Source organism: Bos taurus, chromosome 17 (assembly GCF_002263795.3).
Source record: "Bos taurus isolate L1 Dominette 01449 registration number 42190680 breed Hereford chromosome 17, ARS-UCD2.0, whole genome shotgun sequence".
NCBI classification, from domain to species: Eukaryota; Metazoa; Chordata; class Mammalia; order Artiodactyla; family Bovidae; genus Bos; species Bos taurus.
This window is the reverse complement of record NC_037344.1, coordinates 62,856,694-62,879,782: the sequence shown is the minus strand read 5'-3', so window position 1 is coordinate 62,879,782 and position 23,089 is coordinate 62,856,694. Positions and strand designations below refer to the sequence as shown.

The window sequence follows — 23,089 nt, the reverse complement described above, 5'->3', positions numbered from 1 at the left end:
TTGGGGAGATGATGCATAGATCTAGCACAGAGCCTGGCATATAGTGGGCGCTCAATATGCAGTCACTATCACGATGATGAGTGTTCCTCGCCCTCCTCCTCCTCCTCCCAGGGACCCTCATGTCCTTCGCCTGCGTCTTACCCACCTCTGCCCCACCGTCTCTTCCTGGTCCCGGGAAAAGGACCGGGAGTTGGCAAGTGTCACAGCAGGAAGGAGGAAGCATTCCCCGTTCTCTTTCTCAATCCCTCACCCCCCAAAAAACCCTCCCACCGCAGCCCAGTGATTTTCCTGCCTCTCACAAGGCGATTTTATTAAACATCTTGAAAAAATATTCTCTCACTCCCTCTCTCTTTATTTATAAAAATCAACTTAACACCCTGCTCTTTTGTTCTATTTGGAAACTGGAACAGCCTGGTTTATATTTAGCTGAAATCCTGCTCCTTTCCCCACAGATTCCGGCACAGCCCGATGAGCTAGAGGGGCTAAGGAAGGAGGAGGACAGGGGTAGGAGAGGAAAGAGCCATGGGAGGGACAGACAGTGCCGTCTCCCGGGGGCCCGGGTCTCCACCAAGTCCGAAGGACCTGGAAGGGTAGGAGCTGAACTCTTCCCAGGACTTGGGGTGATCCAAGTCCAGGCTTTGCCCATCATCCTCTCACTCTCTAGTCCCGTCCAGGTATCCCTGAAGAAAAGATGAGGGGACGGAATATGGAGAAGAAAGACCCCAGCGTTAATCTGGAGCCAGGCTTGGAAAGACCGTGTAAGGCATTTATTAAGAGTGGGGGTCTGGGTTCACATCCAGTCTCTCCTCTGCCCCTCAGGAGCTGGCTGCCCCCCGGGAGGTTGATGTGCTCATTACCATGCCCGGCACACAAATAGTGGCTGTCATTATCAGTCACTGTGGGCTGAAGGAAACCTCTCAACTCCTCAAACTTTAAGACTCCCCGCAAAAGCTGCTTCCTCCATGAAGCCTTCCCAGATTAAAACTTGTCTTTTCAGGTGACAGCACTGGGTTAGACACTGGGGCTATGGAGACAAATGAGCAAGAACACTTGGGGCCCCCAGTGTGATCAAAGATGGACACACATAATTGCCACAGAGAGGACTAAGTTCCAGAAGATTCTTTTTTGTTGTTTTAGTTCCAAAAAATTCTTAAGCTCCCTTTGGGCAAAGGTAGTTTTCACTTTCATGCATTGGAGAAGGAAATGGCAACCCACTCCAGTGTTCTTGCCTGGAGAATCCCAGGGACGGGGGAGCCTGGTGGGCTGCTGTCTATGGGGTCGCACAGAGTTGGACACGACTGAAGCGACTTAGCAGCAGCAGCAACAGCAGCAGCAGCAGCAGTTTTCCTTGGTTTCCCATTATATCTGTAGAGCTAAAGACACCACCTGGCACACTGAGAGACAGCATAGAATAGTGGTTAAGGATCTACCTGGGAGGAGCTTCCCTGATGGTCCAGTGGTTAAGAATCCACCCTGCAATGCAGGGGACATGGGTTAAACCCCTGGTCAGAGATCTAAGATCCAACATGCCACGAAGCAACAGAGACTTGTACACCATAACTAGACAGTCTATGCACTACAGTGAAAGATCCCTCACGACCCAACGGAGATCCTGATTGCTGCAACTAAGACTCGACGCGGCCACGCAACCCTAGGTTTACAGAAACACTGCTCACAATAGCCAAGACATAGAAACAACTTGAATGTCCATTGACAAGTGAATGGGTAAAGAAGGTGTAGTGCATATATACAGTGGAATACTACTCAGCCATAAAAAGAACAAAATAATAGCATTTGCAGCAACAAGGATGGCCCCAGAGATTATCATACTAAGTGAAGTGAGTCAGAAAGAAAAAGACAAATATCATATGATGTCACATATATGCAGAATCTAAATATGACACAAATGAGCCTGTCTATGAAACAGGGACAGAATCATGGACTTAGAGAGCAGACTGGTAGTTGCCAAGGGGGAAGATACTAGGGGAGGGCTGGAGTGGGAAGATGGGGTTAGCGGGTGTAAGCTTTTATATATAGAATGGATAAACAACAAGACCCTACTATACACTGGAGTGGGTTGCCATTTATTTCTCCAATGCATGAAAGTGAAAAGTGAAAGTGAAGTCGCCCTGTCGTGCCCGACTCTAAGCGACCCCATGGACTGCAGCCTTCCAGGCTCCTCCGTCCATGGGACTTTCCAGGCAAGAGTACTGGAGTGGGGTGCCATTGCCTTCTCCAATTATACAGCCCAGGAAACTATATTCAATATCCTATGATAAACCATAATGGAAGGAATATAAAAAAGAATGTATATATAACTCAATCCCTTTGCTATACAGAAGCAATTAACACAGTATTATAAATCAGCTATACTTCAATTTAAAAAAATTGTGGTGGTCCATATAATGGAATATTATTCATCCATGAAAAGGGATGAAGTACTGACCATGCTACAATGTGGATAGACCTCAAAAATATACTAAGTGGAAAGAAGCCAGACATGAAAGGTCGAACATTCCATTTATATGAAGTTCCAGAATAGGCAAACCCGTAGAGACAGAATGCAAATTGATGGTTACCACATCCTTGGGGAGATGGAATGGGGCATAATAATCACTTACTGGGTGCAGGATTTCCTTTTGTATTGACTAAAGATATTTTGTCTTTATAGACTGGAGAGAGATGGTGGTCATGCAATGCCACTGAATTGTTTGCTTTAAAATTATTAATTGTATGGGACTTCCCTGGCAGTCCAGTGGTTAGGACTCCATGCTTCCACTGCAGGGGCCACAGGTTTGATACCGGTTGGGGAACAAAGATCTGGAATGCTGTGTGGTGCAGCCAAAAATATAAATAAAAGATTAATTGTGTGTTAATCTTATGTTCATCTCAATTTACATATATACACACACATAGTGGCTGACTACATGGTATTGATATGAAAAGCATTTGATAAAAGTTAATGCCTAGTCATTATTTAAAAACAAACAAACTTGAGCAGTGTCAGAAGAGAACTTCCTTAACCTATTGCAAAATACCTCACATATATAATGCTGAAAATCTACACACTTTCCTCCCTGAGGGCCTCCCTGGTGGCTCAGCTGGTAAAGAATCCGCCTGCCATGCGGGAAACCTGGGTTCGATCTCTGGGTTGGGAAGATCCCCTGGAGAAGGGAAAGGCTACCCACTGCAGTATTCTGGCCTGGAGAATTCCATAGACCGTATAGTCCATGGGGTCACAAAGAGTTAGACACCACTGAGTGACTTTCACTTTCATTTTTCCTCCCTGAGATTGGGAACAAGGCAAGAATATCTGCTCTTACCACTTCATGCAACACTGGGAGGTCCTAGCCAAGACAATAAGAAAAAAAAGGGAGAAGGGGTAAAGTGAAATGATCTTTATTTGCAGATGACATGATGATGTGTGTAGAAAACCCTAAAGAACTTACAAAACAAAACTAGAATTAATCATTTTATTTAATAAGATCAAAGGATATAAGGTAACTATAGAAAAATGTAATTCTCTATATAGTCATCCCTTGGTATCCATGGGGGATTGGATCTGGGAACCACCTGCCCATGGATACTGAAATCCACAGATGCTCAGGTCCCTTATACAAAAATGAGATAATACAGCCAGCTCTCCCTATTTGCAGCTGCAGAACATGCAGATATAGGAGGGCAGACTATACTAGTAACAAACAATTGAGAAGTTAAATATATAAAAACATTTCCAATAGCATGAAAAAATGTAGAATATTTAGGGATACATTTAACATAACATGTAAGATCTGCAGTCTGAAAAGTACAAAACCTTCCTGAGAGAAATTAAAGAGCTAAATAAATGGAGAGATATACCACGTTCATGTGTAAACTGTCATTCTCTCCATATTGATCTACAGATTCAATACAATCCTGATCAAAATTCCAGCAGAGTTTTTTTTTTTTGTAGAAATTATCAAGTAGATTATAAAATACATATGAAAATAAAGAGTAGCCAAAACAATTTTTGAAAACAGGAATGAATTTGCAGCAGTTAATGCTACTTGATTTTGAGAATTACTATAAATCTGTAGTAACCAAGACAATGTAGTATTAATATAAGAATACACATATAGATCAACAAAACAGAATAAAGTCCAAAAGTAAATCCACATACATACAATCAATTGATTATTTTACTGAAATGCCACGATGATTCAGTGGAAAAAGGAAGCTAGTTTTGAAATATATCAACACAGAAGGAAAAACAGAGCTATGACCCCTGCATCATATCATACATAAAAACTTTTAGGAGAAAACATAAGAAAAAACTTGTGACCTAGGGGTAGGCAAAAATTGCTTAGGACACAAAAAAGAGTAAACAATAAAAGTAATTGATTGATAAGTAGAATTTAATCAAAATTTCAAACTTCTGTTCTTCAAAAAAAGACTATTAAAAAATGAAACTGTAAGCCACAGACTCAGCAAAAATATTAATTATGTGTGTGTCTCTCACAAGGACTTCTCTATCCAGAAATATAAAGAAATCTTACAACTAAATAACGAGAAGACAAATAACCCAATAAAACATAGGCAAAAGAATTAAACAAACACTTTCTGAAAGAAGACAAACAAATGGCCAATATGCGTGTGAAAAGATGCTCAGTGGTTGACAGGGAAGTACAAACTTAAGCCACAATAAGGAACACTGCACACAGACGGAAGGGCTAAAATTAACATGACCGATGGTACAAAATGTTGGTGAGAATATGGAGTAACTGGAACTCCAATATACTTCTGGTGGGAGTATAAGATGGTAGAATTACGTTGGAAAAGTTCGGCAGCTTCTTATGACATTAAATATAAACTTACCATATGGTTTGGCTATAGGAGTAGACTCCTACCTATTTACCTGAAATAAACAAAAAACATATGTCCATATAAAGACATTTACATGAAGTTCATAGCGCCTTTATTCATAATAGCCCCAAACTGGAAACAACCCAAATGCCATTGAACAGGAGAATTGGATAAAATATTTACATCATATCTATGCAGTGGAATACTACTCAGCAATTTAAAAAAGAATTACCAATACATGTAACAAGGTAGATGTATCTCATAAACATTTAGTTCAACAAAAGAAGCAAGTTGGACTTCCTTGTTGTCCAGTGGTTAAGAATCCACCTGCCAATGCGGCGGACATGGGTTCCATCCCTAGTTTGGGAAGATTTCACATGCCGCAGAGCAACTAAGCCTGTGTGCCCTAGAGAGCCTGTGCTCTTCAGCAAGAGAAACCACCGCAGTGAGAAGCCTGCCCATCACAATGAAGAGTAGTAGCCCCCGGCTCACTGCAACCAGAGAAAGCCTGCATACGGCAACAAAGACCCAGTGCAGCAAAAAATAAAAATAAACAAAAAAGAAGCAAGTTACAAAAAAGGACATACTGTATGGTTTTATTTATATGAAGTCCTAGAACAGACAAAGCAAAAATCTATAGTCACAGAAAGCAGATCAGAGATTGCCTGGAGCAGGGCCCAGGAGGATTAACTGCAAAGGGAGTTAATTTCTGCAAGAGACAAAATTTGGGGGAACAAAAATGCTTATATCTATATTGGAGTGTTTTTACTGTAGCCCAACAATCATTGGAAGGCCTGATGCTGAAGCTGAAACTCCAATACTTTGGCCACTTGATGCAAAGAACTGACTTATTGGAAAAGACCCTGATGTTGGGAAAGATTGAAGGCAGGAGGGGAAGGGGACGACAGAGGCTGAGATGGTTGGATGGCATCACCGACTTGATGGACATGAGTTTGAGCAAGCTTCGGGAGTTGGTGATGGACAGGGAAGCCTGGCGTGCTGCAGTCCACGGGGTCACAAAGAGTCAGACACGACTGAGCGACTGAACTGAACTGAATAAAATTGATTGAAAAAAAATACTCCATGTGGGTTTGATTCCTGGCTTGGCTGTATAATTAGCTGTATAATTCTGGACAAGTTATTTCACTTTTCTGTGCCTGTGTTTCCTCAACAGAAAAGTGACAATAATAATAATATTCAGAGGGTTTCTGTTTCATTTTCTTTGGATAACCTCCTAGGACTTTTGTTGTTGTTGTTCAGTCACTCAGTCGTGTCCAACCTTTGCAACCCCATAGACTATACACTTCCCTGTCCTTCACCATCTCCTGGAGCTTGCTCAAACTCATGACCATCAAGTCGGTAATGCCGTCCATCCTCTGTTGTCCTCTTCTCTTCCTGCCTTCTATCTTTCCCAGCATTAGGGTCTTTTCCAATGAGTCGGCTCTTCACATCAGGGATTTGGAAGGGATTAAATGAGTGAATGTATTGGGAACTGTGGTGGCCAATCTCCAAGAAGGCTTGCAATGATTCCTGCCTCCTGGCATTCCTTCCTGCTTGCCCCTCCCTGGTACCCCACCCCTGTCCATATTGAATAGGCTGACCTGTAAAACCTACAGGGTATTGTTGAAATGATGGTCTGTGGATTTCCAGACAAGGTCAGAAAACATCTTGAGGATTGTGCTCTTGGCTCATTCTTTCTGAGGGAAGCAAGCCACCCACCACACCATGAGGACTCTCAAGCAGCCCTGTGGAGAAATCTGGATGGCAAAGAAGTTGAAGCCTCCTGCCAACAGCCAGCACCGCCTCGCCAGCCTCAGGAGTGAACTGCTTGAGATGAGTGGCCGACAGCTTGGCTGTAACCTCAGGAGAGACAGAGTCAGGACCGTCCAGCGAAGCTGTTCCAGCTGACCCATAGGAACTATGTGAGGTAATATGTATTTAAGCCACTAAGTTCTTCAGTAACTTGGAGGTTTGTGTGGGGCAAAAATGCACATGTATAAATTATCAGACAACGTTTTGGGTTTGTTTTTTGTTTTTTTTTTTGGCCACACCACACTGTGCAGCCTGTAGGATCTTAGTTCCCTGATCAGGAATCGAACCCAGGGCCTCAGCAGTGGAAATCGTGGAGTCCTAACCACTGGACCACCAGGGACTCCTCTGGGGTAACTTGTTACACAATAGTAAATAACTAAATATGAGCACTAATAATAGTAGCTGACATTTATTGAGCATGTGTCATGAGACCTACTGTGACTCCTACTGTTTACTACCAGATGGTGATCAAGTTGATGACCCTCCGTCCGTCCGTCCATCCAGGAGCAGGCTCCACTTTCCCCCAACCTGCTTTGTGCCCAGGGAGACCGACCACTTCAGACTCAACAATCTCCCATGTCCTTTGGCTTCTAATCAGGTTTGGCCAATGGGGAGCCCTCAGGAGGAGGTGGAGATGGGAAGGGAAAAGGAAGTCAGGATGCTTATTCCTCTGTACCTCCAACTGCAGGACACCTCAGGCTGGCTGCTCCTGCAAAAGAAGGTCACAGCTTCTCTGAAAGGTGGCCCTCTGCACACAACTCCTTCTGGGAAGAACTGCTCCTAGCAAGGTGGCAGCAATTTCCCTACCCTCTGCTCACACCTAAACTGTCCTTTATTCGGTCTTTCTCAAGTTGCCCAATTTTGAGCACGCCATCTGTTTCCTTGTGGGACGACTGGCCACCCTAATTAAGATCCCCTACTTTAGAGAAGGAAGTGGGAATTCAAAGAGAAGCAAAAACAAAGGAGGGAAGAATAGAGGCCACCCAGAGGTGAGTTCTGCAGCCAGCGGGCACTAATGATGCTTGTTGAATGAATGAATGACCTGGTGGGCACCAGGGAGGACCCTGCTTCCTTGAAGGTAAAAGATGCTAGACCCGGATGCTGGCATCTGAACTACTTCAGACAGACCACCGAAGACCTTCCCCCCAACCGGCCCAACCTGAGCTGGCTTCAGGAAGTCTTGCCTTGAAAGGATTAACTCACAGCCTGGGACACCAAGGAAGAGGCCCCCCACCTCAGGAAGAGACTCCGGAGTTATTTTTGAAAAGCAAGCAAGGCCTGCGGGCGGCCCTGGCAGAGCTCAGAGGTGGAAAGGAGAGCAAGAAGCAGAGAGGACAGACAGCGACAGCAGAACCCACACCACGCCCCTGTGACGCCGACCCGGCGCTCTGCCACATAACACGGGCAACCCCCTCCCCCATCCTGCGTCCCTTTGGGGATTTTTTAAATTGTGGCAAAATATACATACCATACAATTTAGCCTTGGAAATTTCTGAGCTATTCCCACCACGTGCTGAACGACACTGGGGACTCAATAGGGAGAAAATTATTTGCATCCAAATGGTGCGTGAGGTTTGGCTGGAAAAACCCTGAAGTTGGAGGGAGGGTCACCGCTCTGAGGCAAAGTCTTGGGGGGCCAAGGATTAGGAGAGAGTTGACTTCCATCACCCCTACCAAATAGAAGTGGCTATGGGGCGGGAGAGGGGAGCAGAGAGCAGGTGTTGGGCTAGAGTCTGAGCCGCAGGGGCAGAAAGTGAGCGGCGGGGAGGCAGCTAATGAACCCTAAACGAACTGACAGAGGTGTTTGCAACTGTCGGTGGGTGGTGAGGGGAGGTCAGAGGCAGCCAGAGGGAGCCATCAAGTCCCCAAAATAACTTGTGCCTCTGCTGGGAGACTCTGAAACTAATCAAGGAAGGGATAATCCAAAAATCTCATCAGAGAGAGGTTGTGAGAGCCCTCCAAGTGGGGATTGGAGGGGAGGAAAATGGAGGAAAGATGTGGTTTGCAGTGCTCTTGTCCTCGAAGATGGTGCCAGCCTCAAACGAGGTCTTCCTAGGAGCTCAATCAGGGGGTACCTACCTGTAACTACCCTCTGTTGGATGTCTACCATCTGCCTAGGATGGAGTGCCCAGCTGAGAACGGGAACTCTGTAGTCAGCCTGCTGGATTTGAATCCCTGCGCTCTTTCTTGCTGGCTCTGGGATCTTGGACAAGTCATTTTGCCCCCATTCTGAGCCTTGGTTTCCTTATCCAGAAGCTGGGCATAAAATTCATTCCTTCCCCAAGGAGTAGTTGCGAATACGTGCTCGATGCATGAGGGCTTTTAATGCAAATATTCCCAGCGACTCCAGAAGGTGGGTTTCCATCTCCTCATCTTCCAGGGGTGTAAACTGAGGCTCAGAGAGTCCAAGGCCACAAGATTATGAAGTAGAAGAGTCAGAAGTGTGTCCCTTCACTAGGCCCAGCTGCCCTGGCCCCTCCTCCCCGGGGCAGAGGGCACTAGCCAAAGCCCCGCACTCGCCACCTGTCTCCGGCCCCATGCAGGGAGGCGGGACCAGCATGGACACTGGAAGGGACCTCCAGGTGACATACCAGGGCGTCCAGTGGTGAGAAGGTTGCCCTCAACTGGCGGCAAGACCTTGGCCCAGTCCTTCCTCCTCTCTGGGCCAGTTTCCCCAGCTCCAGAACAAGAAGGTAGTAAGAGGTGATTCTAGTTCCAGAGAGTCTAGATTCTCACTCCCTGCTCTCTTGTGGGTGCCTCATGCAGAAGGCGGTGGAGGAGAGGGTAAGAGGGAAACCTGGATGGCTGCAAGGCAGTCTTTCTTCATTGCTCTGCTCCCTTCCTCTGGGGGATGGCTCCATGCAGAGGGAACAGCAAACACCAAGGTCGAGAAATGAGAGGGAGCGCGGCATGTTCAGGGAGCTGCAAGCAGAATCATCTAGCAGGCCTGGCTTATTTGTCCATTCAGTTCATTCAACCCACATGTATTACCGTGGGCCAGGCCCTTACTGGGCTCAGAGCAGTGACCCAACATAGACAGATTCAATGTGCAGGGCTCACATTCTTTTTCTTATAGTTTTTTAAATTTTTATTATTTATTTTTGGTTGGGTGGGATCTTCACGTTGCTGCAGGCCGGCTTTCTCTGGTTGTGGCGAACGAGGCTACTCTCTAGTTGAGGTGCGTGGGCTTCTCATTGCAGTGGCTTCTGCTGTTGCAGAGCTCAGGCTTTAGGGCGCAAGGGCTCAGTAGTTGTGGCGCACACGACCTGCGGCATCTGGAATCTTCCTGGACCTGGGATCAAACCTGTGTCTCCTGCATTGGCAGGCAGACTCCCACCTACTGGACCACCGGGGAAGTCCAGAGCTCACATTCTAATTGGGGTAACAAGTAAATCAGTAATAGGGATAATTTCAGAATGGGATGAGTGCTCTGTGAATAACAGCACATTTTTATAAAGCATCTAACACGGGCAACACATTTTTAGAAAGTATCATCCTTACTACAACTCTATGAGCTAGGCACTATTGTTATCAGCCCCATTTATAGCTGAGGAAACTGGCACAGAAAGGTTAAGTAACTTGCCCAATGCCACCCAGCTAATAAGCAGCAGAGCCGAGATTCAAACCCAGGCCATCTGGCTCCTTTGTGCTGGCTGGTAGGAAGGGCATTAAGTAGGGCAACTTGTGCAGGAAGGATCACTCTGGAGATGCATGATAAGACGCCAGCCCTAGGAAGTCCAGGAGGCAGAAGGATCCAGATGGAGGGAACATTGAGTACAAAGGCCCTGAGGCGGGAAGGAGCTTGACAGGTTGGAAAGAAAGCAAGGAGGTCAGTTTTAGCCGAAGCAGAGGGACAGGAGAAGAGGTCAGGGTTGGGAGGGGACGTTGCAAGGCAGACACATGGAGGTGGGAAGAGGTGCCGAGGACACTCCTGGGGTCCTCCCAGCTGCTCCAGGGATGCTGAGGAAATGGTCCAGAGCCCCCTCCTCCCCTCACTTCGGGCCAATCAGTTCCAGACAGAGCTGAACTTTTTCCCCCAGGGGCCTATTGCTGGGCAAGGGCCCCAGCTGGACTCCTGCCCGCTGTTCATCCTCTGTGACTGATGGGGACGGGGCACAAGGAAGAGCTCATTGCATTCCTCCCTCCTCATCCTAAATCCTCCTCCTCCTTGGCCCCACAAAGCCACAGATGAGGGCCTCCCATCCTTCAGCAGAGGCCAGCTCCTGCCCTCAAGAACCAACCCCCCACCAGGTCTGAGTCCAGTTCCAGCCCTGTGAGGGGTGAGGTGGTCCTCAACATGGCCTCAGAGGGCCTGAGTCTGGGCTTTTGCCTTCAGGAGAAATCTTGGGGTGGAGGGGAGGTAGAAAAGACTTTAAGCTCCTAGTCCTATAGGTCTGAGTTAGAATCCAGATTCCACCACCCCACCTCCTGTGGTGGGGGGCGGGTCATGGGCATGTGGTCTTACCTCTCTAAGCCTCAGTTTCCTCATCTGAAGAATGGGGACAATAATAATACCTACCTCCTAGTGTTACCGTAGGAATTAAATATGCCTGAGAGGGAGCTTTCTAGGGGGCTGGAAATGTTCTATGTCTGTACCTGGGAGGTGGCATATACAAAATTTGATGAACAAACTCAAGATTTGTTCAGTTCACTGTATGTACGTTATAGCTCAACTTTTAAAATTGTATTTACTTACTTATTTTGGGTTGCACCGGGTCTTCACTGATGTGTGCAGGCTTTCTCTGGTGCAGCAAGTGGGGGCTACTCTCTTGTTGCGGAGCACAGGCTCTAGGGCACTTGGGCCTCAGTAGTTCCAGCGCTCAGCTCAGTAGTTGTGGTGCACAGGCTTAGTTGTCACGTGACACGTGGGATCTTTCCAGACCAGGGATTGAACCTGAGTCCCTTGCACTGGCAGGTGGACTCTCAACCACTGGACCACCTGGGGTGCTTTCCCAGTGGCTCAGATGGTAAAGAATCTGCCTGCAATTCAGGATACCAGGGTTTGATCCCTGGGTTGGGAAGATCCCCTGGAGAAGGAAATGGCAACCCACTCCAGTATTCTTGCCTGGAGAATTCCATGGACAGAGGAGCCTGGTGGGCTATGGTCTAAGGGGTCGAAAAGAGTTCGATACAACTGAGGGATAACACAGGGAAGGACTACAGCTCAATTTTTTGAAAAGTGAGAAAGCTCAGATCTTACAGACAGAAGGTCTGCAATTAAATTCTGGCTCTGCTGCTAACTTGCTATGCAACTTTGGACAAGTTAAGGAGCCAAACTGAGCTTCAGTTTTCTCACATGAAAAATGGAGCTAGGAATATCCATCACTCTGAATTTTGTAAGAATTTTAGATAATATTTGTAAAGTACCAGGCAATGAGCACACAGTAAATGTTAAAAAAAAAAAAAAAAGTGCCATGTGCCTGGCCCATGGTTGGCACCACGTAAATGTTACCTGGTGTTAGTATTAGGTGCCCCATAGCAATTCGCTGGATGAATGAGAACCTTAGCATCCTTCTGTGTTTCCTTTAGCGTTTGGTGCCTGGATGACTCAGGGGGCTCAAACTCAACATGCCCAGGACTGAGTTCTTTCCTTCGCCTATGTCTTGCTCTTCCCTCAGGCTTCCCCATCTGCCCAATGACAGTAACTCAATCCAGAAATATGGATGGCATCCTGCCTGCCTTCTCCATTTTCCCTCCCCAAGCCTTCATGGCCAACTCATCACCAAGACCTGCTGGGTTGGATTGTCTCCAAAGATGGCTCCTAACTATACCTCCCCTTCCGGTAAGGGCATGCTGACTATTCGTCAAGGGATAGAGCTTAACCACATGCCAAAGAATGGAGCTAGACCCCTACTTCACTCCATATACACAGCCTCCTGGACTTCCCATGACTGATGTCTATGCGTCTCCACTCAACAGTCACATCTTTAGAGTATTCTTCCCTGAACAAATTGCCCTATTTAATGCTCTCCCCACCAGTCAGCACAATGAAGCCTGATGGCCTGGGTTTGAGTCTCAGCTCTGCTGCTTATTAGCTAGGTGGCATTGGGTAAGTTACTCAACCTCTCTGTGCCTCAAAATTAACACAAAATGGATCAATGACCTAAAGAGCTAAAACTATAAAACAATTAGAAGAATATATAGGGGTGAATCTACGTGACTTTGGATTTGGCAATGAATTCTTAGATTTGACACCAAAAACATGAGAAAGAAAATAAAAAATAAACGGGACTTCATGAAAAGTAAAAACTTGTGCACCAAAGGACGAAGAAAATGAGGTTACCTATAGGATGGGAGAAATATTCATAAATCAGATAAAGGTCTAGTGTTCAGAATATGCGAAGAACTCAAACTCAGCAACAGAAAAGACAAACAATCCAACTAAAAAATGAACAAAGTACATTTCTCCAAAGAAGATAAACAAATGGTCAAAAAGCACATAAAGAGATGTTCAAGATCACTGGTTGTTAAGTAAGTATAAATCAAAACCACAATGACATTATCATCTCACACCCACTAGAATTGCTTCAATTAAAAAAAAAAGTGTTAGCAAGTATCTGGAAAAATAGTAATTCCCATTGCTGATGGGAATATACAATGGTACAGCTGCTATGAAAAAAAGTTTGTTGGGGCCTCAAAAAGTTAAGCATGGAATGACCATATGACCCAGCTCCCAGGTAAAGAACTGAAAACAGGTATTCAGACAAAAACTTATACACAAATGATCATTTGTATATTCACAATTCACAATCACCAAAAGATGGAAACAACCCAAATGTCCTTCAGATAAACGGATTAGCAAATTGCATTATGTCCATACAGTGGAATACAACTAAGCCATAAAATAAATGAAGCACTGATTCTTGCTACACATAGATGAACTTCAAAAACTTTAGGCTACAGAAATCAGACACAAAAGGTCACATTTTATGATTTCTTTTATATGAAATATGTAGAATGGGCAAATCCATAGAGACAGAAGACAGACTAGTGATTGCCAGGGGCTGGAAAGAAGGGGAATGGAGAGCAATGGCATAATGGGTATAGGATGTTCTTATGAGATGATGAAAGTTAAAATTAGGGAGAAGTGCTGGTTACACAACATTGTGAATGCACTAAATGTCTCTAAATTGCACTAATTGCACTAAATTGTGCAATAATAAAGAGAGAGTGCTTACTTCCTCTCCCCTTGAATGAGGCTGGTCTTAGGACTGACCATTATGATGCAGCAGAAGTGATGTTCTGGGACTTCGGAGACAGGCCTTAAGGAACAAGGCAACTTCCACTTCTTGGAAGCCAGCTGCTATGCTGTAAGAAGCCCAAGCCTCATGGACAGGCCACATGGAGATGAATTGAGGCCCTCCCAGCACCGACTACCAGGCTTATGTGAGTGAGGCTGCTTCAGAAACTTCCAGCTATCCCAGTGCCCCCAGCCACACAAAGAACTGTACTGTCATAGAATCGTGAAAAATAATAGCTTGCTGTTTTATAATAAATTGCTATTTTAAGTGAAAAGGCCCTGGTAACTAGGAGGGGCCTGGAGAAGAAAGAAGTCAGGGAGAGGCTGCTGGGGGCAGGGGTGATAAGCTAAAGGCTGGCAGAGCCCTCCTCCATGCACCCAACACTTTCTACCCAGATGGTCCTGGTGGTCCAGGGGTTAAAGATGCTGCTTCTACTTCAAGAGACGCAGGTTCAATCCCTGGTCGGGGAACTAAGATCCTGCATGGCTGTGAGGTGTGACCAAAAACAAAAAAACACCTTGTACCCAATCTCTGGACTGTACCTACTGAACGACTTTGGCCATCTCCCCAGTAAAGAGACAGCGTCATGCATTCGTTTGCATGAGCTCTGCAGGCAGGTAGTCCAGATTTCAAATCCTAGCTCTGCAACCTCCTGGCAATGTGACCCTGGAGAAGTGACTTCACCTCTCTGAGCCTCACGCCCTTCACGCATAAAATAGGGCATGACAATGGCTCCTCTTCTGTTGCCATGAGGAATAAATGAGGTGCTCTAGGTAAAAAATACTTTGTATAGTAGCTGGCACCTGGCAGGTTCCCTGAAATATCAACCAATCTCCTGTTGCCACACCGTGAGCTACACTGCTCTAGGCCTAGAACGGTGCCTGGCACAGGGCAGGTATTCAGCCAATGCCTTAGGGATGAACAACTGAGGAAACTAATGAGAAAACACTAACAATCATAATAGCCACCAGTATGAATTCATCCAGTCCTCCAGAAGCACTAAAGAAGATGGGAACTATTATCGTGCCCATTTTACAGGCAATGGGATTGAGGTCCAAGAGAATGTATACAGGTCATAAGTAGTGGAGGCTGGATCTGAACCCAGATAGTCTGAGTCCTTTAACCTTTTAATCACCATGCTATAAAGCCACTCAAAGCCCCAGGGTCTGCTTCTTCTGTTAGCTTTGGTTTCTAACCAGTGTTGTGATCTCAAGCATGTGAACTTCTCTCCTGGCCTCAGTTTCCCTACTTGTCAAGAGAGGACTGCAGGAGTCAATGTTGAAGGGCACTTCCTATTGGTCTAAGAGTCCAGGCCACGGCCAGTATCTAGCCAGTGCTGGTGGCCTGTTTGACCCCCCAGCCCAGCTGGGGTGACACTTTGCAGGGGCTGGACTGTCACGGGGGGGTCGCTGCATATTGACAGCTGCACTATCCACCTCCCCACCCTGGGGGGAGTCTGGCCTCTGCCTATTCCCGGTCCCTTAGGGCTCCTGAGGGAAGCTGAGGCGGCCACCCCCAGACGTCTATTCCTGTCCCTGGCCTAGCGCCGTGCTGGGGAAGCAACAGCTATTTTGAGACCCTTCTCCCTCCAAGCATGAGCGGTGGGAAGGCGCTGGGAACATCCCGAACTGGGAGGCTGCCCGTCTCAGCCTCACCCTGGATCTGGGCCACACCAGCCCTGCAGCTCTGCCCCTTTTTCCAGCTCTGGTGATGTGATCAATTCTGATCACAGCACACCACAGTGGGATAACCCAGGAGAACCAATCCTGAAGGACTTCTGCTGGAGGCTGGGGTGCAGCGGGGGTTGGGCCTCTCCCTTCAGGGAGGGGGCTAGAACAGCCATAGCTGAACCCACCAGCTGGGAGACAGGACTGCTCTGAGCTTGAAACTGGGGAAGACAGCATTCAGGACAATATGTAAAAATATTCAACATTTCTTGAGTATCTACAATTAGATAGGCTCTAAGTACTTGACAAGGAAGTATATGTGTGTGAAAGACTCTTTGCGACCCCATGGACTGTAGCCTGCCAGGCTCCTTGATTCTCCAGGCAAGAATACTGGAGTGGGTTGCCATTCCCTTCTCTAGGGGATCTTTCTGACTCAGGGATTAAACCTGGGTTTCCTGCATTGCAGACAGATTCTTTACTGTCTGAGCCACCAGGGAAGCCCTAGCATGGAGGTAAGTCATTTAATTCTCACAGAGAGGAAACTGAGGTTCAGAGAGGAGAAGTGACTTGCCCAAGGGCACACAGTGAGTGAGTGGCTGAGTCAGGACTTGAACTCCATAGGCTCTGGGGTCTGTTTTCAACTACTTTTCTGCCCTCTGGACCTTCCCTTCCCTCTTCACCAAGAGGCTAGTATGAATTAGGGGAATGAGCACTGGCTTGATGATCAGTGCTTTGCCATTCCCAGAGTGTCGCTGAGCAAAACCGCCTAGGTGAGCTCAGCTTCCTCACCTGCAAGACGAGGCTCATGACAGAACCCATGACCAGAGTTGAGGGAAGGATTATTAATAACACACTGTGGCAACGGGGGCTCAATAACTGCTCTAAATTATGAAACTAACATATGCTCATGGTAAAATAATATGATCCAATGAGGGACACAGTAAAAAGTGACATTCCCCTTCTATTTTGCACCTATAATTCTACTCCCCAGAGGTAACCACTATTAAAGCTTTTGTGTGACCTTCTGGAAATTTTTCAAGCACATAAAGATAGAGAGGCTGACTAGGACAGTGGTTAAGGACAAGAACTGCCTGGGTCAAAGCCCGGCCCTGCTGCTTACCAGCTAGCCACTGAGCACATGTCCTTCTACTCTGCCATCTTCAGCCAACCTTCCTTACGAGCTATGTGAAGCTTCAGCAAGTCCCTAGTTCTCCTTGAGCCTCGGTGTCCTCATCTGTTAAAGGGGTTAATAAAATTAAGTCCTGGGCTTCCCTGGTGGCTCAGTGGTTAAAGACTCTGCCTGCCAGTGCAGGAGATGCAGGTTCAATCCCTGATCCGGGAAGATCCCGCATGCCAAGGAGCCACTAAGCCTGTGCACCACAAATCTTGAGACTGTGCTCTAGAGCCCTAGAGCCCGGGGAGCCATAATTACTGCGCCCACGTGCCACAACTGCTGAAGCCCTCACACCCTAGAGCCCATGCTCCGCAACAAGAAAAGACATCGCTATGAGAAGCCCATGTGCAATTAGAGAGTAGCCCCTGCCTGCCACAACTAGAGAAAAGCCCAGGTAGCAAGGAAGACCCAGCACAGCCCGAAATAGATAAATGGATAAAATGAAAAAAAAGAAAAAAACGACTAAGTCCCTGACTTATGGGGTAGCTGTGAGGATTAAATGAGTCAATCTATGTGAAGCATATGGCCAAGCTATGACCAACCTAGACAGCATAGTAAAAAGCAGAGACATTACTTTGCTGACAAAGGTCCGTTTAGTCAAAGCCATGGTTTTTCCAGTAGTCATGTATGGATGTGAGAGTTGGATCATAAAGAAGGCTGATGCTTTTGAACTGTGGTGTTGGAGAAGACTCTTTTTTTATGTTTTTTTTTTTAATTTTTAATTTATTTTTTATGTTTTTATTTTAAAATTATTTTTATTTATTTATTTATTTTTAGAAGACTTGAGAGTTCCTTGAATGGCAAGGAGATTAAACCAGTCAATTCTAAAGGAAATCAGTCCTGAATATTCATTGGAAGGACTGATGCTGAAGCTGAAGCTCCAATACTTTGGCCACTTGATGCGAAGAACTGACTCCTTGGAAAAGACCGCAGTGCTGGAAAAGATTGAAGGCAGAGGGAGAAGGGGATGATAGAGGATCAGATGGTTGGATGACATCACCAACTCAATGGACATGAGTTTGAGCAAGCTCCAGGAGTTAGTGATGGACAAGGAAGCCTGGTGTGCTGCAGTCCATGGGGTCGCAACAAGCTGCACATGACTGAGCAACTAAACTGAACTGATGTGAAGCATTTAGCAAATTCTCTGGCACATGGTTGTCCAATAAATGTAGACATACAGTGGATCCTTTCTGGTGGACACTAAGGTAGCCTTTTACTATCACAAACAACGATGCAAGACACACTCTGGTCTACTTGTCATTGGGTACAAGCCTAAGAATCTCAATGAGATAAATTGCTGGTGGAGAAATTGCTGGGTCAAACAGTAGTGCCCTTGTAATTTCAATTAATTTGGGGATAAGTGAATCCTCATGGCAGGCAGGGCAAAGAGAAGGAGGTCCACAAGGCAGGGAGGATGAGGGAGAAGCACGATGTTCTGTCTCTGAGGCTCAGGGAGGGCTGTGCCTGCCCCAGCAACCCAGAGTGTGCAGCAGCCCCCCAGGCCCCAGGCCAAGCAGATGGAAGGTTTAATTTTATCCAGATTGTCCCCATGAAGGTTTTATAGGGAACTGGTTGATTGGATCAGAGGAGCAGGAGCCCCTAATGAGCAGCTGCTGCTTAACAAGATGCTGACACGGAACCATTTTTCTTTGCCACCATCCACTGTGGCAGCATGCAGGCTCCAGTCAGGACCCCCTAGATGCCAAAGATACTTCAGAATGGCATCCCAACTGCATATACCTCCTTTGAACATCCTTCTAGGTCCCAGACATCCCAGAAGAGGTAGAGAGCAAGAGGTCAAGAGCGCAGGTTTGAGGAGTAAGACAAAAGGTCTCTTCTGAAATTGTTACAGAAACTCAAATCCATGTGCCCAACACAGAGTAAGGCCAAACGATACCGAAATGTCAGAGTTTGGAACAGAGAAAGGTTTGGTGCAGGGTCCTAAAGGAGACCAGTGGCTTGTGCCTTTAAAACCCCAAATTCCCAGAAAGCTCTCAGCAAAGCCCTTTTCTAGGAAAGGTGAGGAAGGGGCATGGTGAGTTGGTGTCAGATCCTTTGTTCCTGAGGTCAGGTCGCAATCAGGTAAAAACGTTCCTATAAATCTCCACCAAACAAATGCTATTCTCTGTTCTGAAAAGAAAGGGCAAGGTCCCAAAGGCACACCTGTCACTCTCCAAGGTCCAGGCCCTGGTTAAGAGGAAGGGGTCCCTGCAGGAGCTGTCACCCTGTCCCAAAGTCTTCGTCCAGCATCCAGTCTGGGTCCTCTCGCCAGTGTTCAGGCCCAGCTGAGGTGGCAGGTCTCAGCTGGTGGCACCCTCAGGGCCAGGTCCCCAGGCCCTGCCCAGCCATCATTGCTGAGGGACCCAGGCATCCGGACCCAGCCAGCCCTCAGGCTCCTCAGTTCAGTTCAGTTCAGTCCCTCAGTCGTGTCCAACTCTTTGCGAACCCATGGACTGCAGCACGCCAGGCCTCCCTGTCCATCACCAACTCCTAGAATTTACTCAAATTCATGTCCATTGAGTCGGTGATGCCATCCAACCATTTCATCCTCTGTTGTCTCCTTCTCCTGCCTTCAGTCTTTCCCAGCATCAGGGTCTTTTCAAATGAGTCAGTTCTTCGCATCAGGTGGCCAAAGTATTGGAGTTTCAGCTTCAGCATCAGTCCTTCCAATGAATATTCTGGGTTGATTTCTTTTAGGATTGACTGGTTGGATCTCCTTGTAGTCCAGGGGACTCTCAAGAGTCTTCTCCAATACCACAGTTTAAAAGCATCAACCCAGCCAGCCCTCAGGCTCCTCACGCCACCCAAATGGCCAGGGCCAGGTCCCGCAGACGGCATCACACACAGCCGGCCACTGCCAGTAGGTCGCAGCCTAGAGGCGGGGAAGGGGGAGAGGGTCCTTGCCACCTCAAGGCTTGGGCCCGGCCATGGATGGCCATAGTGAGGGCTCTGGAGCCCTGCAGGACACAGCCAGTTCCCTGGGTTCCCTGTTCGCTGGCCCGAGGCCAGGTGAGCTGGAGCACCCCGGAGAGCAGGTGGTGATCGGTCTCTTACCTTACTCTCCTCCTGACGGACCACCACTCCAATGACTGTTGGCTGAATAGCCCATGAAGGGTCGCTCGGTGACAGTTGCTCGCTTGGGAGAGGGGCCTGCTGTGGCGCCGCCCAGGGGCTGATGGGACTTCTAACCGCCATCTAACTGGCCCACGTTACTGGTCTCTCGATAACCACTGCCTGGTAATGGGTGGCACAGCAATGGCACCCTGCAAGGGCTGCCACTGCCTGCTCGAATACAAAATTACTGTGTGACCTTGGGAAAGTCACTTTCCTTCCTGAGCCTCGGAGAATAATGGGGTCTATGTTCATGGGGTTATTGTGAGGACTAAAGGAAGTCAAGCCCACAAAGTGCTCAGGACAGTGTCTGGCTCATAGTGAGAGCCTAATAAGTGGCAGCCCAGAACATAAGGATGAAGAATAGAGACAGCTAGGGACTTCCTGAGTGGTCCAGTGGTTAAGAATCTGCTTCCGATTCAAGGGATTCAGGTTTCATCCCTGGTCAGGGAACTGCCGGGAGCCGGCATATTGTATATTGAGTGCATATTGCATATTGAGTGCAGCACTTTCCACAGCATCATCTTGCAGGATCTGGAATAGCTCAACTGGAATTCTATCACTGCCGGGAGCCAGCGTGAGGAGCTCCACCCATGACAAAGGTCATGAGGAAGGAGGCTCGGCATACGCAAAGGCGGGATCGAGCCTCAGGAGTCCCCCTGGAAATTCTCGAGCATCTACCCCCAAAACCAGAGTCTGCCTACTTTCTGCTTTGTGCTTTCACCTACACCTCTGACTTTACGGGGGGCTGTCCCCCACTACCTCTCTCTGAAAAAAGGAGTTAGCTTACAGCTCCAGTTAATAATTCCTGGGTGTGACAGTGTTTAACCTACAAACTCCTTTGGAAATCCTCTAGCCTGCCGGAATAGGTTTTTCCGGCCACATGTGATTGTTCAGAGCCTCCCAACTGTGAGAGGCAGGAGATGTTCTAAACTGTCTAAACACAGATTCTTTTGAGTAGTTAAAAGATTGATTAGAAATTGTATTGGTGAAGGGTTTTTCACTTATTGGGCCAATGTTTGCTGCTAAGTCTCCATACCCCTTACCTACTGTGTCCTTGGCAGTGTATTGATTGATATAATGGATGTATAGAAATGTAAGTAGTAGCCTCAGTGTTTGTAACCTTGGACCCTTGAGTTAATTCTTTTCTTGATTGAGCCCACCTCACCTTTGCCCTATAGGAATGCAGCTTTGTCCAATGCTTTTTTGGAGGCTGGTGCCTGACTTTCGAATAATCACCTTTAGAGAAAAATAAGTTTCTTAAAATGTTAACAGGCCTCCTGGCCAGAAGATGATGTAATTCACCTGAACTTTTGCATATGATAAGTTTGAAAGGCTGGCTTCGATTAGAACCAGGAACTGCTGTCCTTGCATGACTCCACCCCTTCCCCCATTATCCTCTATGCATAACTTAAGGTATAAAAACTACTTTGGAAAATAAAGTGCGGGCCTTGTTCACCAAAACTTGGTCTCCCCATGTCGCTCTCTCTCCCAAATTCTGGCTGAGTCTCCATCTGGAGCGCGGAACCCACCGTGCTTGCTAATTATGCCTGGGCTTCTAAGATCCGACCGGGGAGGCCTCAGTGTCTCCTCTCCTTCGGGAGAACGGAAGGACGCCTGCGGCCTTCGTAAGTGGTGCAAGCTTCTTGTCTTGAAGTTTTATTGGTCTCCCGCGTAAACCAAGCTACTCAGCCTCTTTTCTCCACTGAATTTTCCTACTGAGCTATCCTCATTCTATTACTCTTTATATCTTTGATAAATATTTAAATAAATAGGTCGCCTATGCCATCTCTCCTTCGAATACCCTGGATCAGCCGGGGCTGGACCCCGGCAGGGAACTAAGATCCCACATGCCATGGGGCAACTAAACCCTCAGGACACAGCTAGAGAGAACCCTGGGCGGTGCAACTAAGACCTGATGCAGTCAAAAATAAATAAATATTAAAAAAAAAAAAAAGAAGGAAAGCAGCTACTCTGGATCCCATCCCAGAAGAGAACAAGAAACACAGTTGTAGCTTTCTACCCTCAGGTTGAACCTCTGAACTGTGTGCTCAGCTGTGTTTGATTCTTTGTGACCCCATGGACTGTAGCCCGCCAGGCTCCTCTGTCCATGGGATTTTTCAGGCAAGAATACTGGAATGGATTGCTGTTCCTCCTTCAGGGGATGTTCCCCACCCAGGGGTCCTGCATTCCCTGGTGGTAAAGCGTCTGTCTACAGTGTGGGAGACCTGGGTTCGATCCCTGGGTCGGGAAGATTCCCTGGAGAAGGAAATGGCAACCCACTCCAGTACTCTTGCCTAGAAAATCCCATAGTCAGAGGAGCCTGGTCCATGGCGTTGCAAAGAGTTGGACACGACTGAGCGACTTCACTTTCACTTTTTCTTTAGGCTGAGCCATCCTGGAAGCCCACCTTGATGTTATGGGAGCTTTTATTCCCCCCCCTAGCCACCCCACATGGCTTGCAGGATCTTAGTTCCCCGACCAGGGACTGAACCTGGGCCGTCAGCAGTAAAAGCAGCGAGTCTTAACCACTGGATCACCAGGGAATTCACGGTACTAGGCGTTTGCCCATTGTATCTCATTTAAATCTCACATGCACCCACATGCATCACTATGGGAGCATTTTAGCAGTAGCCCCAACCACCTCCTAGGAAATGCACCAGGTTTCCCAGTCTGTGAAATGGGTTGTGTGATTTACCTTTCCAAGTAAACTTTAAAGGCCTTACTGGAGCTGATACTCGGTTTTGTGCCTGATCCAAAAGGGCAAATTGATGGTGAGAACCTTCAAATGGGAAGCAAGAAAAGAGCTCAAAGGAAGTCCCCCTCTACGCCCGCACCACGCCCTCCCCCCGCCCCCCGCCTCCGCCATCCGCCTCCGCCACCTCTTTTATCTGATCTGGGACCTAAGCATCTGAAAGTCCCAGGAGTCACAACAGCAAGTACCCCATTGATCCAGGCCGTACCGTGTTAAGAGCACTGGATTAGATTATTTCAGCTTGAGTTTTGCGCCTGAGTTCGCTTTTCCGAGCCTCAGCCCCCTTCCTCATCTGTAAAGTGGGATGATAATGATTCCAAAGACTGACTGAGCCAGGCGCACATTGCGTAGCAGACGCCGCCGGGGCGCACCCCCGCCTCCGCCCAGCGGATCTAGCGGTCCCGGGCTGCAACCGCCGTCCACGCCCCCGCGGGCGGATTCCCCCACGGCCTCCCGCGCCGAGCGGCGGGGACCCAAGTGATTGCAA

At 47.3% G+C, this 23,089-nt stretch overlaps 1 protein-coding gene across 1 annotated transcript in view; it reads right to left on the bottom strand.

Moving 5' to 3' along the window:
* Positions 1 to 20,615, bottom strand: part of CABP1 (calcium binding protein 1) — a 60,665-nt gene extending 40,050 nt beyond the window's left edge. Inside the window, exon 1 of the mRNA XM_024977006.2 lies at positions 19,791 to 20,615. Coding sequence (XP_024832774.1) covers positions 19,791 to 19,931 — 141 coding nt within the window. The 5' untranslated portion in view covers positions 19,932 to 20,615. The remainder of the gene's footprint in view (positions 1 to 19,790) is intronic.
* Positions 20,616 to 23,089: the final 2,474 nt, after the last annotated feature.